General features: G+C 32.4%; 1 protein-coding gene across 46 annotated transcripts in view; it reads left to right on the top strand.

Annotated features, from left to right (window-relative positions):
* DST (dystonin) overlaps nucleotides 1-15470 on the top strand; it is a 612681-nt gene that overhangs the window by 571804 nt on the left and 25407 nt on the right. For all 46 annotated transcript variants that reach the window (XM_056814337.1, XM_056814311.1, XM_056814295.1 and 43 more), the window contains 5 exons: nucleotides 1963-2082; nucleotides 4871-5040; nucleotides 6559-6718; nucleotides 11486-11680; nucleotides 12218-12346. In XM_056814337.1, the coding sequence (XP_056670315.1) occupies nucleotides 1963-2082; nucleotides 4871-5040; nucleotides 6559-6718; nucleotides 11486-11680; nucleotides 12218-12346 (774 nt within the window). The remainder of the gene's footprint in view (nucleotides 1-1962; nucleotides 2083-4870; nucleotides 5041-6558; nucleotides 6719-11485; nucleotides 11681-12217; nucleotides 12347-15470) is intronic.

Raw genomic sequence — 15470 nt, 5'->3', positions numbered from 1 at the left:
ATATTCCTCTCAACCAAGCTGTCCTAGGCTAGTGGTGTTATCTGTTGGTAAGCATAGAAACTCCTTAATTAATTAAAGTCTTTCCTAAAGTCAGCTTCCTCTATCCCCTGCCATAAATATATACTATTTATAATCTCAGTTAATTCCATGTACAGACAGTATCTATCTGTCCTATACATATGCATATATGTGCAAATACCTACACTTCATTAAATTCACTTTCTCCTTCCTTCATTTTTTTACCTAGGGTAATCAGTTAAAAAAATAACCTCCTTATTCTATATTACATTTGTGACCTAAGGAAGGGCCTTAGTCAATATGATAAGAATGTGGGTAATGCTGCCAATTGGAGAAAGAATTGGCAAACCATACTAGTGTCTTTGCCAAGAACACTCCATGAATAGTACTGTCCCACAGGATCATGAAGAGTCAAACATGACTGACAACCAAATAACAATAATATTGCTAACAAACTGTTGTCAAGGAAAAACAAAGTCAAATTTTGAAGTAAAATTAGAAAAAAGAAAGCAAATCAACATTGTCAACCTATAAAGTCCTTTAAAAATCAGGAAATTCTCTTCAGAATAAGTACTTCCTTTCTCCTTCTTCTAGTTAAGTCTGATTTTACCTAAATGCCAGAATTTGTCATGAATAAAAAGTGATTTCTTAGTTGATGAGAATAGTATAGTGCAGAGAAATTTGGTTTCAGGGCAGATAGAAAAATGCCAGATTTGGAGTAACTGTGGTTTGGACACTTCTCTAAAACCGTAAGTTTCAAAGAAGGAGTTGCCTTATACCAATGAAGTTTCTTACTAGACATTTTTTACACTAATAAAATCACAGATTTAGTTCTCTATCACTGTTTAATGATGTTATAATTACAACAATTAATTTTTCTGTTTCCTTCCCTCCTCCTTCGCTTTCACTTCTTCCCACTTTTTATTGCAAACTTGTAGTATTTATCAGAAATAGAACCATTTAGCTGCCCTGGGAACCTAACTACCATTATGACATTTTTTAGATGAAAAAATAGTTCCAAATTTCCAACAACTGGCTTTCCAGACATCTTTTGAAATGTGACTACTATGATTCTATAATTAGTGTCAATGACTTTGTTTCCTTTAACTATGAAAAAAGTAGTCTGGGAAAAAGCTCTAAACTCTAGAACTAGTAGACGTAGGTTTTATTTCTGATTTTATCTCTGACTTTATAACACCTATATTATAGGTATTATATATATGATATCCACTTTCTATGGATTCTATGAATCTGTTCTATGAACCTGTTTCTCATCTATTTGAAGAGAGGGGTGGGCTAACTGATTAAATTCTAGAACCCATTTTGTTCTCAAATTCTAATTCCATATTATAATTCTTATTATTAAAATAAATTATCTGAGAAAATTGTTTACAGTTGTGTGACCATAGGTGCACATCATTTACTCTTCCTGTGTTTCATTTTTTTTATAAGAGGGTTGGACTAGAGGAAGTCAAAGTTCCTTCAAGATCTAATTCTCTGAAATTTACTTACCCTTCCTTTGTATCCTTTGTACTTTGAGGAATGAAAACTTTCCAGGTACTTAAAGAAAACCAATGTTTTTTAGGATGAAAAAGTAGGGGGAAATTCCCTTGTATACTAATTTAGCTATTAGCCTAAGACAACCAGTAGTAGCACTCATTATCATCTTTAAACAGTTCGACAGCTTCTTTCTACTTTCTCAAATTTTTGTTTAATTTTATGTATTTGAGTTATGAGACTGTCAGCCATCATTAAGCCCTTTATATCTTTAGAAGACCAATTGAATTGAATTTTAATGATTAAAAAATGTATACCCTTATTTAGTTTTCATTTATATGTATCTGTGTGGATCCTACATATGTAGGTCATATACTTTCATTTCCTTTTAACTTACATGAATTTATTATATAATACAAAAATAATGTTCTTATTGTTTTTCACTAGTTCCATGAAGCATGGAGCAAACTCATGGAATGGCTAGAAGAATCAGAGAAAGCTTTGGATTCAGAGCTTGAAATTGCCAATGATCCAGATAAAATAAAGACACAACTTACACAACATAAGGTAAGTCTAAAGTTGGGAAAAAAAGGAAACTGTTTCATTGCACTGTGATGTCACTTGCAAACTCAACTTATCATATTTGGGCTAAACCACTAAAGAAACAAACTGTTCAATGTAAAACTAAATATAGTAGTGTCTTATTCCAAACTAGATATCTGGCCTAGATGATTTCTGAGGTCCTTTCTAATTCTATGTGTCTAAAATAAGGTTCTGTCTTTGAGATGATTGAAATGGTAATATTCATGAACATCTTTCAGATATGTCATATTCATTAGGATCACTGAAATTAGTCGTTACAGAAAAGAAATTCAACATCCCTACCTGTGGAGGTTTTTCATGTTAGAGAATTGAATTGTCTACAAACAAAAGAAAAAGATTACATTCACAGTGGTTAAACAATTATGATTTTAATTGACTCCCTTAATTATTCAGAAGAATGGTTTGTAAATTAAGTGGAGACAATTAAAATTAACTTCAAGATTTAGAATAATTCTTGAATAAAAAAATTTGTATCTTTGCATAATATATTTTTCCTTACTACCTGCAACTCCCATCCCCCTAAACCATTGGATAATGGAAAAGGAAATTAACTATAATTGGGATTCTTAATATTTGAACTCAGAAATATTATCATTCCTTGCAGAGGGATCAAGTCCACATCCTTAATATTGATGCAAAATTGACTGTACATTCAACTAAACTTCCTTCTTAAGCTGATTCTAACAAAATGGGCATATTTAGATGAATTTCCCAAGTAGTTTTAAAAGTGCAGCAACTTTTTTATGAGCTTTGAAAACTGAGTTAAGATTGTATCAATTGCTCACTTATAAAAGGTATCAAATACAGTGATAACCTATAAGAACCATTCTGCAGGATATGCAGTATATTTGTTCTATGATGAGTTTGAGATGCCCATAGGACAGTTAGATGGAGATGTTCAATAGGCAGTTGAAGATGTGGGGTTAAAGTTCAGTAGAGAGATGTAGATTGAGTCACATCACAGAAACAGTAATCAAATCCACGGAAGATGATACCATCACTGAGAGACTAAGGCAGGCCAGAGACCAAGGAACATGCTCTAGGGTAGAGGTGTCAAGCACACAACCACAGCAACATTCCTGAGTGTAGCCCAAATCTGATTAAAATGTAATTGGAAGTTATTAGACAGAATAAATGTACAATAAAACATAGATAATGTTAATATGTGGTTTTCTAAGTTTTTATCCCTAGGGATTCTTTTGTATGGTTTAAGCTACCATTTTTATTTGTGTTTGAATCCACTGCTCTAGAGTATACCCAAACATAGAGGGCAAGTCATGAGTGATAAATCAGGGGAAGAGACTAAGAAGGAACAGTCATACAAAGTAGGATTACCAGGATGAAAATTCAGAGTGGAGACAGCAGTGAGAGAGGAGAGAGTGGTCAACTGTATCAAATACTACACAGACATCAAGACAGGGCCTGAGAAAAGAGCATTGAATTCAATAATTAAGTTTTAATTAAGTAAAAATTATTAAAAATTAAAAATCAAGTAATATAATTAAATAAAAATAAAATAATTAAATTAATTAAAAACAAATTAAGTATATAATTAAGTAATAATCGTGAAAAGGATAGTTTTACTTCAGCTATGAGGTCAGAAACCAAATTGTATAATATGGAGAAATCCGTGGGAGGAGAGGATATATGTTTAAAGATAAAATAAATATCTAAATGATATATATGCTCCAATGTCACTTCTTTTAAAATTAATTTAATTAACTTTCTAATTAATATATTTTTCTCAAAGAAAAGTTAAACCTTGTTACTTAAGTCAGATTAAAAAAAGTTACAGAATGTTCTATTTATTATTATTTTTATTGAGACTTGATATTTCTGAATTTGATCATTGTATAGTGCTTCTGTATTAAACATTTGTTACCGTAAAGATAGATTTTTAAATATTGAATACTAGATACTGAAGATAGGTTCAAAAAGTTTATAAATCTGTATAGTTTTTACTATTTCCTTCCATAATTATTCTTAATGATACATAATTGTCATGCATCTGTGGGTATTTCTGAGCCATATTGTTAAAAATTATTTGATAACAGTAGCCTCGTTGCTTCAATTTCTCTTCTTCCTACAAGAACCAATCATTTAGATTTAAGTGATACAGTCTGCCATAATTAGACCCATGAGATGAAGGTACTTAAAATGTACCCAGAAATATTCTATGTGCCTGATATGCACATTCATCATATTCATAGCATTATATGCCTAGAATGGTTTTGTGTTTTACTAAGAGTAAATGAACTATTCCTCATATTTCTTAAGCCTACCTGCTCTGACTTCTTCAATCCTATACTCAGCACTATTTTATGGGCTCCTTAAGTTACTCAACATAATCAGTAAATACTTTTTAAAGCATATACTTTATAATTGAGCAGTCAGGCACAAATATCTCCTTCTCCAAGAAAACAGGGTTATTTGTCCAGGGTCACACAGTTAGACAATGTCTGATGCCAGATTTGAACTTGGGTCTTCTTAACTGCAGGCCAAGGCTCTATTTATTGTGTCACCTACTTGCCATGAATGAAAAGACAGCTTTTGGGGGAGGGGGGGATACATATATATAAGAGGAGCCACAACACTCCTGGTGTGTGTTATTGCTTAAAAATGACACATTCTGTTATCATATCTGCTCATTAATCATTTTTGGATCCAATTATTTTAATTAACTTTTTTTTCTAATACCCTCTTCTTATATACCTTTATTATTCACATATTTTTTTCCATTTCAAATATGCAGGAATTCCAGAAAGCACTTGGAGCAAAACATTCTGTCTATGACACCACAAACAGAACTGGACGTTCCCTGAAAGAAAAAGCCAGTCTGACTGATGATAATTTGAAACTGGATGATATGTTAAGTGAGCTCAGAGATAAATGGGACACAATATGTGGGAAGTCTGTGGAAAGGTAAAAATAAGTTCCTTAAAATAGATTTTAAAACTTTTTTTTTCAAAAATTGAGTTTAATTTAAATTAAATGAATAAACATAATAAAAAAACCCAACACTCAATAGGTAGCTTTTTAGAGAATATATAGCTTACCAAATACAAAGTCTTCAGGATGCAAATGTGAAAATAAAGACTGTCCCTGCCAGCAGAGGGAAATAACATACATAGGAGAGGTCAGTTACAAAATAGATTGCAGAGTCTTGTGATTTTTAGGGCATAGTGTCAGGGCAGATGGTAATGCCCAGCAAGAGTAAGAGTTTTTAACAAAAGGGCAAATAGTTGTAACAACAATAACAACTAACATTTATATAAAACTTTAAAGTTTCCGTTGTGCTTTATATGTGTACTATGTCATTTGTTCTTCATAACATCCCAATGAAATACATGTGAATATTGCAATTCACAATAAAATTTTTAAAATATATTGATAAATTTTCTTTTGACACATTTGCCATATCTCAGTATATGTCCAAATCAACATCCCCACATTAGTTTTTTCCCCAAAATAGTCAAGCAATGCCTTTTTTTTTTTGCTACTGATGCAACATGTTACTTCCCACTTTTGTAGTTCACCTGATGTTTTTTGTCGTTTAAAAATATTAAACGGGATAGAGGAGTACTTGAACTTCAAATATATAGTACTAACATTGTCCATTGTATTTGCCCTAAGTTTTGTTGTCTCTTGTTTCTTAGTATTTATTTGATAATGAAATTGTAGAAGGTTATCTATTCTTATTGTTAGAATTGAACATTTTATATTGAATTTCAGAAGGTGACCTTTAATAATAAGCAGATGATTAATTGACTATTAAGCATTAACATCTTCACTGAATTAAATAGATAAGATACTCTTCTCACTAAACATTTATTGTGCAATTACTAGGTATGTAGAGGATGTCACTATGTACTTAAAAGGCATGGTATTAATAATTGTAACATAATTGAAAAATAATTGAGTCATCATGAAAGAAAGCACTAAAGTAATATTTTTAAATTATGCAAAAATGACATGATATTAATTAATTGTAAATATTTTGACTATATTTATGTCCATATTGTTTTCCCAGAGAACTTCATGAAGCTCTAAGAAGGAACTATTTAATTTTTAACTTTTATCCCCAGTACCAGGCATCAATCAACCAAAAAAAAATTATCAATCACCTACTTACTTGGCACTGGAGTTAAAACAAGACAAAAGTGAAATAGCTCCTGCTCTCAAGGAGCTTGCCTTCTCTTGGGGGCAGACAATATGTAAACATATGAAAAATAGCTTAAATAGATAATATAGTTAAGGAAAAGACAATATTGGAAAGATGAATTTAAAAAGACCAATTACATTTCAAATTTTATTCTTCAACAGTTTTTGTTTATATTAATTAGAACTCACACTTGCACATTACTAAAGTTCAGATGTGTATTACTGTTTTTTTTAAATAAATATGATTGACTTTTTTTCACATGACATTTTTTTTTTCAGGCAAAACAAATTGGAAGAGGCCCTGCTATTTTCTGGACAATTCACAGATGCTCTACAGGCTCTCATTGATTGGCTATATAGAGTTGAACCTCAATTGGCAGAAGATCAGCCAGTTCATGGAGATATGGATTTAGTGATGAATTTGATCGATAATCACAAGGTATGGATAAATACTGGATACTGCCTTCTTAGTTTATCTTTCCATGTTGTTTTGTTTAGTTATTCTGATAGGACCAGAAAGAGGTAAAAAATGAACTAAATTTAACCTCATCACAATGTTATCTGTAAATAGCATTGTTGATTTGATGTGAGGAAAACATTTTGTAAGACTTCAAATGTTATATAAACATGAGTTATTGTTATTATCATGATCATACAAATCCTTGAGGATACATGCTAGAAATGAATCGCCAAATCTATGGATAAAATGTGATGAAATTTAAAAGTATGGTGCACAATATATTTTAAACTGTTAGAAAAAAGAAGTGGACTAGGTAAACTTATTTTTTTTGCTCACTTATTTCAGTTGTGTCCAGCTCTTCATGACTCCATTTAGGATTTTCTTTTCTAGCCCATTTTATAGACAAGGAAACAAGTGACTTGGCCATGGGTTCCACAGGTAGTACCTTTCTGAAGCTGGATTTTTGAAGTCAGGTTTTCCTGATCCTAGGACTAATGTTCTATCCACTGCATCACCTAGCTGCCCCAAGGAGATTATACATTTTTTTTTTAAAACTGTGTATAGCGTATTGTAATCAACAGACCCTAATGCTATTTCTTTTAGAACCCCTGATTGAAGTTGTGATTGATCCATCTTTTGATAATTAATTTGATAATTTAAGTAGGTATAGACTGAAAAAAAAGTTCAGCATGCTATTACCTTATTTTAAAAGAGCATCAATTATGATGCTCTTTTAAACATTTGCATAGTAGCCAAAGAGCTGGCTTCAGAACCAGGAACCACCTTGGTTGAAGTCCTGCTTTTACCATGTGCATTTTAGTGCTCTAGGCAGCTCTCAGATATGGTAAATTGGGTGGAGGTGCCAATTTGCACATGATATACAAAGAATTTCTTCATCTGGGAGTTGCATGGACCAATTAAATCACAGGTGCAATCCCTATCCCTGTCTAGGATCAGTCATACAAACTTTTATTTTTAACATTGAGGCAAATATTGGAAACAATTATTTTTTTAATTGATTTGCATAATAAACTCAGAAATTTACTTTTTTTTGCTGATGAACTTTGAAGAAAGAGGGGAAAATAATACATAGGCCACATTTTAACTTCATAAAGACTTTAACTCTTTAACATTATCTATTCCTAAACAAGCCAGGGCAATGTAGTCATTCATTAAAGTGTGCAGCTGATCATATGAGCAAAGTAGTTTGGGCTTAACACTTAGTAAATTGATGTCTTAGGATTGATCTGGAGACTGTCCCCCAAAGATCTATTTGTCTTGTGTTAAGTGTTTTTAAATCACTTTATCATGTAAAAGAGAGCTAGTTGTTTAAGTTGACAGATAAAATTATGTATTAATGTCCAGTGACTTTTGCATGATAAAACAGAATAGTGGTTTTTAAAGAATGATCTTTGGGAGATTATTTAAACATCAGCATGATAAAGTCCAGTCATGATTTCTATATACAAACAAAAAAGTTTAATAATGTCTAAATATAAATATATATACTATAAGAAGATTAAAACATTATAACTGAATTAAAGTATTGAATTTGAATGAGAATGTTAGGAAAATTTTTGATAACTCTTTAAGGGTTAATTTGTAATTTAAATGTATTCTGCAGTCAGGTTAATTTTAAAGAGCTTTTTCTTGTAAAGATATTTTAGTTTATCAATTACATGTAATAAAAAATTTCCCCACAAACTTTCTGAAGTTATATGTCTTCCTCCCTCTGATCCTTCCCCCTTCACAATTCATTATGGTCTATACATGTATTATCATTCAAAGCATTTCCATATTGTTCATTTTTGTAAGAGAATAATCATAAAGCCCAAACTCTGAAATAAAAACCCAAATTAACTAAAGTGAAAGATCTGCATTCTGACTCCAAGAATTCTTTCTCTGGAGGTGGGATAGCATTCTTTAAAGAGGTTTTAACAAGGCTATTATAATAATCCTTAACTTGTTTTCAGTGAAAAGACCTGAAACCCATAATAAAATGTTTCCTCTTTAAAATGTTAACATTTTTCCTTGAAAAACATTTTTAATAAGATTTCATTTTATTGTTTAATCTATTACAAAATAAGAATAAAGATCATTTGTTATGTGAACTCAAATGAAGATGTTACATAATTATGTGAAATATAGCAGGTGTTAAAAACCTAAATATTATCCAGGCCAACAGATGGACTTCCTTTCATTCCTTTAAAAAAAATCTCTTGACCCCTGTACTTAGACTTACACCATTTTACTTGACAACAACATTTATTATAAAAAATTTGACCATTAGTCATTGCAAGAAGGTTATTTCCCTATGAATCTTTTGAGCATTGTTATCAAAATGTTCTAACATCTAGAGGTTATATTTAAAGTGTACAATTGCTATGAAGTAATTGATATTGTGGCTTCACACTTAAGTAAGGGCTAAACAACATACCCCATGGTTAGTCTAATTTGAGAAGGGACTTAAAATTAAAAAATTTAAACTGTCATTTTGGTGTTTAAAAGAATCAAAAATAATTTTTCAAATAAGCAAAAATTATTGGAATATGTTCCATTATAATTTCCCCCTACATGCATACTCATAATAAACAGTAAGATAAGGGGATATTTCTTTTTTTTCTTCTCTGAATAAAGTACACACCGGATGAACAATATTTGTTAGGACTGTGACAAATTTCAAGATTGTAATTTGTATTAGTTCCATTCATTTCTACCCATAATAGGACCTAAGTGTGAGTGTGTTGAATTTAATTATTAAAAATAATTTTCTATGTTCTTTTACTGTATATAATCTTTTATTGTAAATTCAGTGATGGCAAAGAAAAACAGACCCTGTAATGTTTCTTTTTTGGTAGGAACGTAGTTTACATATTATCTAAATATCAACCTATCCAATTTTTAGGTATCTTTTATTTTTAGAATTAGGAAATAGGAATAGTAGAATGCTATCAAGGCAAAAAGTTAATACTTTCATAGGCACTTGGAAATTCTCATTGAAATGGCACATTATTCAAGTATTGTGCTTTGTATAACAAAGGTAGTATCTTTCACAACTATGTCTACCAATAGAAAGTTAATTGTTTAGTCAAACTAGTTTTTTGGCTGAGATGAATGATTTTTAAGTGATTTTATTATCATATCAAGTATTGGTAGGAATAAATTTATGGAAAGGTTTAGGATCACACAAATTTCTGAATAAAAAAAAATAGCTAATTTGCATCTCCATAAAATATTCTCTCATATTAGAGATACACAGTGAATCTAGCATGTAAAATTTAGAATGTGGTTAAGGAATGAGTCTTATTTCCAGATCCACTGCTTACTCCATTTCCCCACCCAAAAAAAATCTCCCTATGTCATTTTAACTCAATACACAAATATTTACTGAATACCCAATGAGTGCTTACAACTGTGCAGTTGTATATCAATTGATGTCTAAACAAAGATTATGGTAGAAAATTATTTAAATAAAGCATTACTAAAATAAATACCAACTCATTAAGGGCAAATGAAAGAAATACAGTAACTAAAATATATATTTTAAAATGATAATTTATATTTTAAAGATAAATAATTTGCTATTTTAATAATTCTAAAGCAAAACATAGCCTATGCCTAGAATCTGAGCAAAATGTGAAACTTTGTTTACAGCCTCTGAAGTATGGCAAAAAAAAAAGACAATAAATTTCCATTTTTGAAAAAATAATCTGTTGTTTAAAAAATCAAATATTAGAAAAGTAAAAAGTGAATCAATAAACTTTTTTTCTGAAAATGAAAGCTAAGGGTGAGTTCCTTAAGATTAATTACCACACGGCCCTACTTGACATGTCGTACTCATTAACATGAATCAGAATAAATAGAGTTGTCTGTTAAAAACCCCTTTACATTAAAGTTTAAGATCCAGAAATTTTGTTGAGTGACTTCTCCTCACTCCCACAATCCTAGTTTTATAATGACAATGATGATTATGACAATGGTAATGATGATGATAATATTTATGAGCTCTTTAAGGTCTGAAAGTGCTTTATAGATATAACTTCACAATCCTAGGAGGTGGATATTATTATTTCATTTTAGAGATGAACAAGACTGAAACTGAGTTTAAATAACTTGCCCAGGGTCTCATAGCTACTAAGTGTCTGACACCTAATGATCATTTGATAAGACTTTCATTGAAATAAATTATAGCAATTTGCCAGGTATTTGTAAAAATATGTATTTATAAATATAAAAAGTGTGCTTGCATATAAACATTTGTTATATTGCTCTGAATTGAAGCAGTGACTACTATTGAACAAAATTCATTTTACCTGTTAGTAAAATAAGGATGCTACTATCATTCAAACAATTAAAACATTTTTAAGTGCTTATTTTGGGCTAAATATTATGTATTTTTAAAAAATCCCTGCCCTTAAAGAGGTAATCTAATGGAAAGGAGATAACATAGCAAGCAAGAGTGTACAAAGTGCTTTCAGAGTAGATGGCAAGTAGTCTTAGACAGGTAGACTTTAGCAGCTAGAGGAATGGAAAAGACCTCTTACAGAAGATGTCCTTTGAACTGAGAGAAGCCAGGGATTCCAAGAGGCACAGGTAAAAAGGAAGAGTCTCTCCCCCCATGAGGAGACTATGAAAGGAAATGAGAATGATGTATGTGCAACTATGAGGTTTTCGGTAATGACACCATCAGAACATCAAGCCATTCAGAAAATGTGAAGATTTACTTTGAAACTCTGCTGCTCTTAGGTCTTCCAGAAGGAGCTGGGGAAAAGGACAAGCAGTGTACAGGCTCTGAAGCGGTCGGCTAGGGAACTCATTGAAGGCAGTCGTGATGATTCCTCTTGGGTTAAAGTCCAAATGCAGGAATTAAGTACTCGTTGGGAGACAATATGTGCACTATCGGTATCAAAACAGACACGGTTAGAAGAAGCCTTGCATCAGGTAAACATTAAAAAAAAATTTTTTTATTGTCACAAAGATAATGACAGAAAATTTTATTGAGTGACAGATTGATGTTACCTGGGAATTTATAAAGAAGAAACAGAATGAAGAAGGTATTGGTAATTTACAAAATTATATTAGTATCTATCTATCTTCTCTAGGAACTAATAATGCTCATTAAGGAGGTCTGTCAAATATTAAATCAAAGGGTTATTTGTACAATTTTTCAACTTGAATGAATGACATAGTTAAGTCTAGCTTCCTATCAACTATAAATCATCATGTTGAAGGCAGGAATAAGTTTTGTCTTCTTGCATACTGCAGAGATATGTTTAATGTCTTTTTACAGTTAAGGAAATACAGTGTCATAGATCATTGACTTTTAAAATGGAAAATCAGTGAATATAATTAATTAATCTAAAGTTAAAGCTAGTTTTCCTACTGAGGGAAAGTGTCTCCTAATACTATATTTCTGTCAGATTTCCCTTCATGAGTCATATTTTATTTTATCTTTTTCAACCACATCTGAAATTTTAGGCAGAAGAATTCCACTCTGTGGTGCATGTCCTGCTAGAGTGGCTGGCTGAGGCTGAGCAGACACTTCGGTTCCATGGTCTGCTCCCAGATGATGAAGAAGCACTCCGGAACCTCATTGATCAGCATAAAGTGAGTGAGAAACCAGTGCTAAGCAAAATTTAACTGGGTAAATTAAGTGTTTTAGGAAGAAGCAATATTTTAGTGTTTTGAAATAACCATTCCCCTACTTCCTTTAATTTTGAAGTGAAAGTTAAAAAATTGACTACTTTTTTGCCATCAACAAGCAATATGTATATATCTGTCTTAATGCATACAAAAATATCTACATGCAAGACATAGAAGCTAAGAGTCCACTTTATAATCCCAGACCCATTCACAATTGCTTTTATTTGATATTTTCTGGACCTCCAAACATAGCTGGGTTTTTTGGTGGCATTTTTGGCAGCTTTGGGGGCATCTACCAACAGTTAACATACGGTGGATCTTTCCTCTCTATATGACCATAAAAACAAACCTTTCTCTAAATTCTGTTTTCCCTTTTTCCCATCCCCTATTTTTTGTTTTACATTGCCAAACATCTAAAAACAACCCTTTGCTTATTACTTGTACTTCTCCACCATTTCTCCACCGCTTGCAATTTAATTTCATTTTCCAAAATTTTTCTACTGAATCTGTTCACTCCAATGTCATCAATGACCCCATTGCAAATTCAGTGGCCTTTTTTGCTTTTTTGTTGTTAGTGCTTTTGTTGGTTGTTCTGGCTCTCCTTTAAATTCTGCATCATTTGACCATGTTGACTACTCCCCTCTGTTGCCTCCTCTGACAGTTTATTCTTAGATTTCTGCTTCTGTTTTTCTAATTGCTCCTTACCCATATTTTTCTTAGACCCTCATGTTCTTTTCTCTCCATTTATAAGATTGTCCCACAAATATCTATCTTGGGATCACTTCTTTTTACTTTCCATATTTCCTACCTTGGCAGTCTCATCCATTCCTATGTTTTTCACAGTTGAGACTTCAAAATTTGTATTTCTGCCAAGCATTTACACTCCTTAAGTCTCTCTCTCATATATCTATTCCTATATTTCCAGAGCCTTCTGGATGTTTGTGTTGGGCAGAGCAAATTCAACATACAAAGGTTGAATTCTTTTTATTCACTCAAAACTTGTTCTTCTGTATAACTCCTCTATTTCTATAAATGGTACCACTCAAATCTCTTATTTGTTCATGCCCATCACCTCCTCGGTATTTTTTAATTTTCCTTCTCCCTCACCCTCTACACTGAATCAGTGGCTTGATTCTTTTGTATCTGTATCTGCAGTTTCTCTGGCATCCTTCTCCTCTTTTCCAGCTCCAGAACATTCAGGTCTTTCTTGTAAAATGTAGGCTGCTTGAAGGCAGTCACTATTTCATTTTTGACTTTGTAGCATAGTGCCTTTATACCCAGTAGGGGAAGTTAATTTTGTTCTCTGCTGTCATATCTGCTCCTTCTAAAAAGATCACGAATTTTGTTTTTCAAGCATGTTGTTTCTTTCCAGACTTTTTGGCACAAACTTAGAAGTTTCATTTCAAGTCATACTAGCAGATATTTCACAAATGTCTTTTAAGTTTATCAGCTGTTTTTTTGAAAGTGTGTGACCATTTTTTTCCATTTAGTGAACTTATGTATCTCTTTGAAAATGAAACTTCATCTAGAGTTTGGAACATTTTGAAATTTTGCAAACAGAAATGTAAACGTATTGATTCTTTTTCCTTGAGTAATACAAGCAAATAATTACATTACTAGAAACAAAGCTCAGTAACTGATCCAACTAAAAGAATTGATGCCAGTGGGTTTTCAGGCTATGGTATTTCAAGCAAATAAAGAGAATGGTTTACATGACTCTCTTAACAGATGGCTTTTCACCTTTGACTGTAAAAGTGAGAAATTCTCAATGCAAACAAGACATGTCCTGCTGATGACAGCATTTATAATTAGCTCGGGTCCTTTTCAACACAACTGAATGCCCCTGCTCTTGAAGGTCATTCAGGAAACACATCATTAATTATAATAATAGAAGGAATACATGGTCAACACAATGGCTTCTCACATTAACTAATGTGCCACTACTGTTGATATTCATTCCAAGAATTTAACAGTGAAGTTTTGCATTGTTGACAGTAAAGTAGATAAAAGTTGTGTAAGGTGTCCTCTAGAGAAATGATAAGATGCTAAAATATTAAAACCATCAAAATAATAAAAGAGACAACATAAATATTATTGAAAAGCAGATTCAGGTTCAATATTTTGAACATGCAGGTTTAGAGCATCGTGCTATGGGTAGGTCTTACTTTAGGAGGCTATCCTCATGTAGTTGGAGTAAGGTTTGGTATCCCATAGTGCTGTACAAGTTGGAGCTGGCAGTCTCCCTTAGATGCCACTTATGTTTCAAGGGGAAGAACTTGAATGGCAAGTGGTTGGTTCAGGGGCTGCTTCTAGACATATTCCTGGTGTCAAAGAAAAGGGGCCAGTTCTCACACCAGAGGCAGTTTTAAGCTTTGCTGTGTACATTTCCTCAGTTATATCATGAGAATTTATGAGAAGTAGAGGTGATTATCAAGACTATTAGTTCTAATTCCCCTGAGGGATGGGGGGAGGTAGGAGGGGGGTTGAGCGCCATAGGACAGAGATGAGAGTGAGTTGGGGGCAGTAAAGCAATCATGCTCTATTGAGGGGAAATACAATAGGAAGGGAAGTAAAAGTGGTTGGAAATAAAACAATATGCTGCGGTGCCCCATGAATTTTTAGCAAATGTCATGTGGTTCAGACTGGTTCAGATATTTAAGTCTATGTATGTGTGTCTAGGCATGTAGCAGTGAACCTGGTGTTCTCACTCTACAGTCCATTTTTTTAATTGAAATTTTTCATTTAATTAATTTAGAATATTTTCCCATGGTTACATGATTCATGTTCTTTCCCTCTGCTTCCCCCACCCCCCACCCCATAGCAGATGCGCAATTCCCCTGGGTTTTATATGTATCGTTGATAAAGACTTATTTCCCTATTATTGATAATTGCACCAGGGTGATCATTTAGAGTCTACATCCCCAATCATGTGTTCTCACTATAGTCCAGGGGTTAGTGCTGAATCAAGCTAGAGGGATCTTCTGCCTTGGAAGTGCCTTCCAGCTTGAGCAACTAACAGAACAATTGATGTTCAGTGAAAAATGGTCTTTCAGACGCGACAGGATTTATGTAGGGGCAATTCAGGAGA

This window comes from Monodelphis domestica, chromosome 2 (genome assembly GCF_027887165.1).
Source record: "Monodelphis domestica isolate mMonDom1 chromosome 2, mMonDom1.pri, whole genome shotgun sequence".
Classification (NCBI taxonomy): Eukaryota; Metazoa; Chordata; class Mammalia; order Didelphimorphia; family Didelphidae; genus Monodelphis; species Monodelphis domestica.
This window is presented reverse-complemented; position numbering and strand designations above follow the sequence as displayed.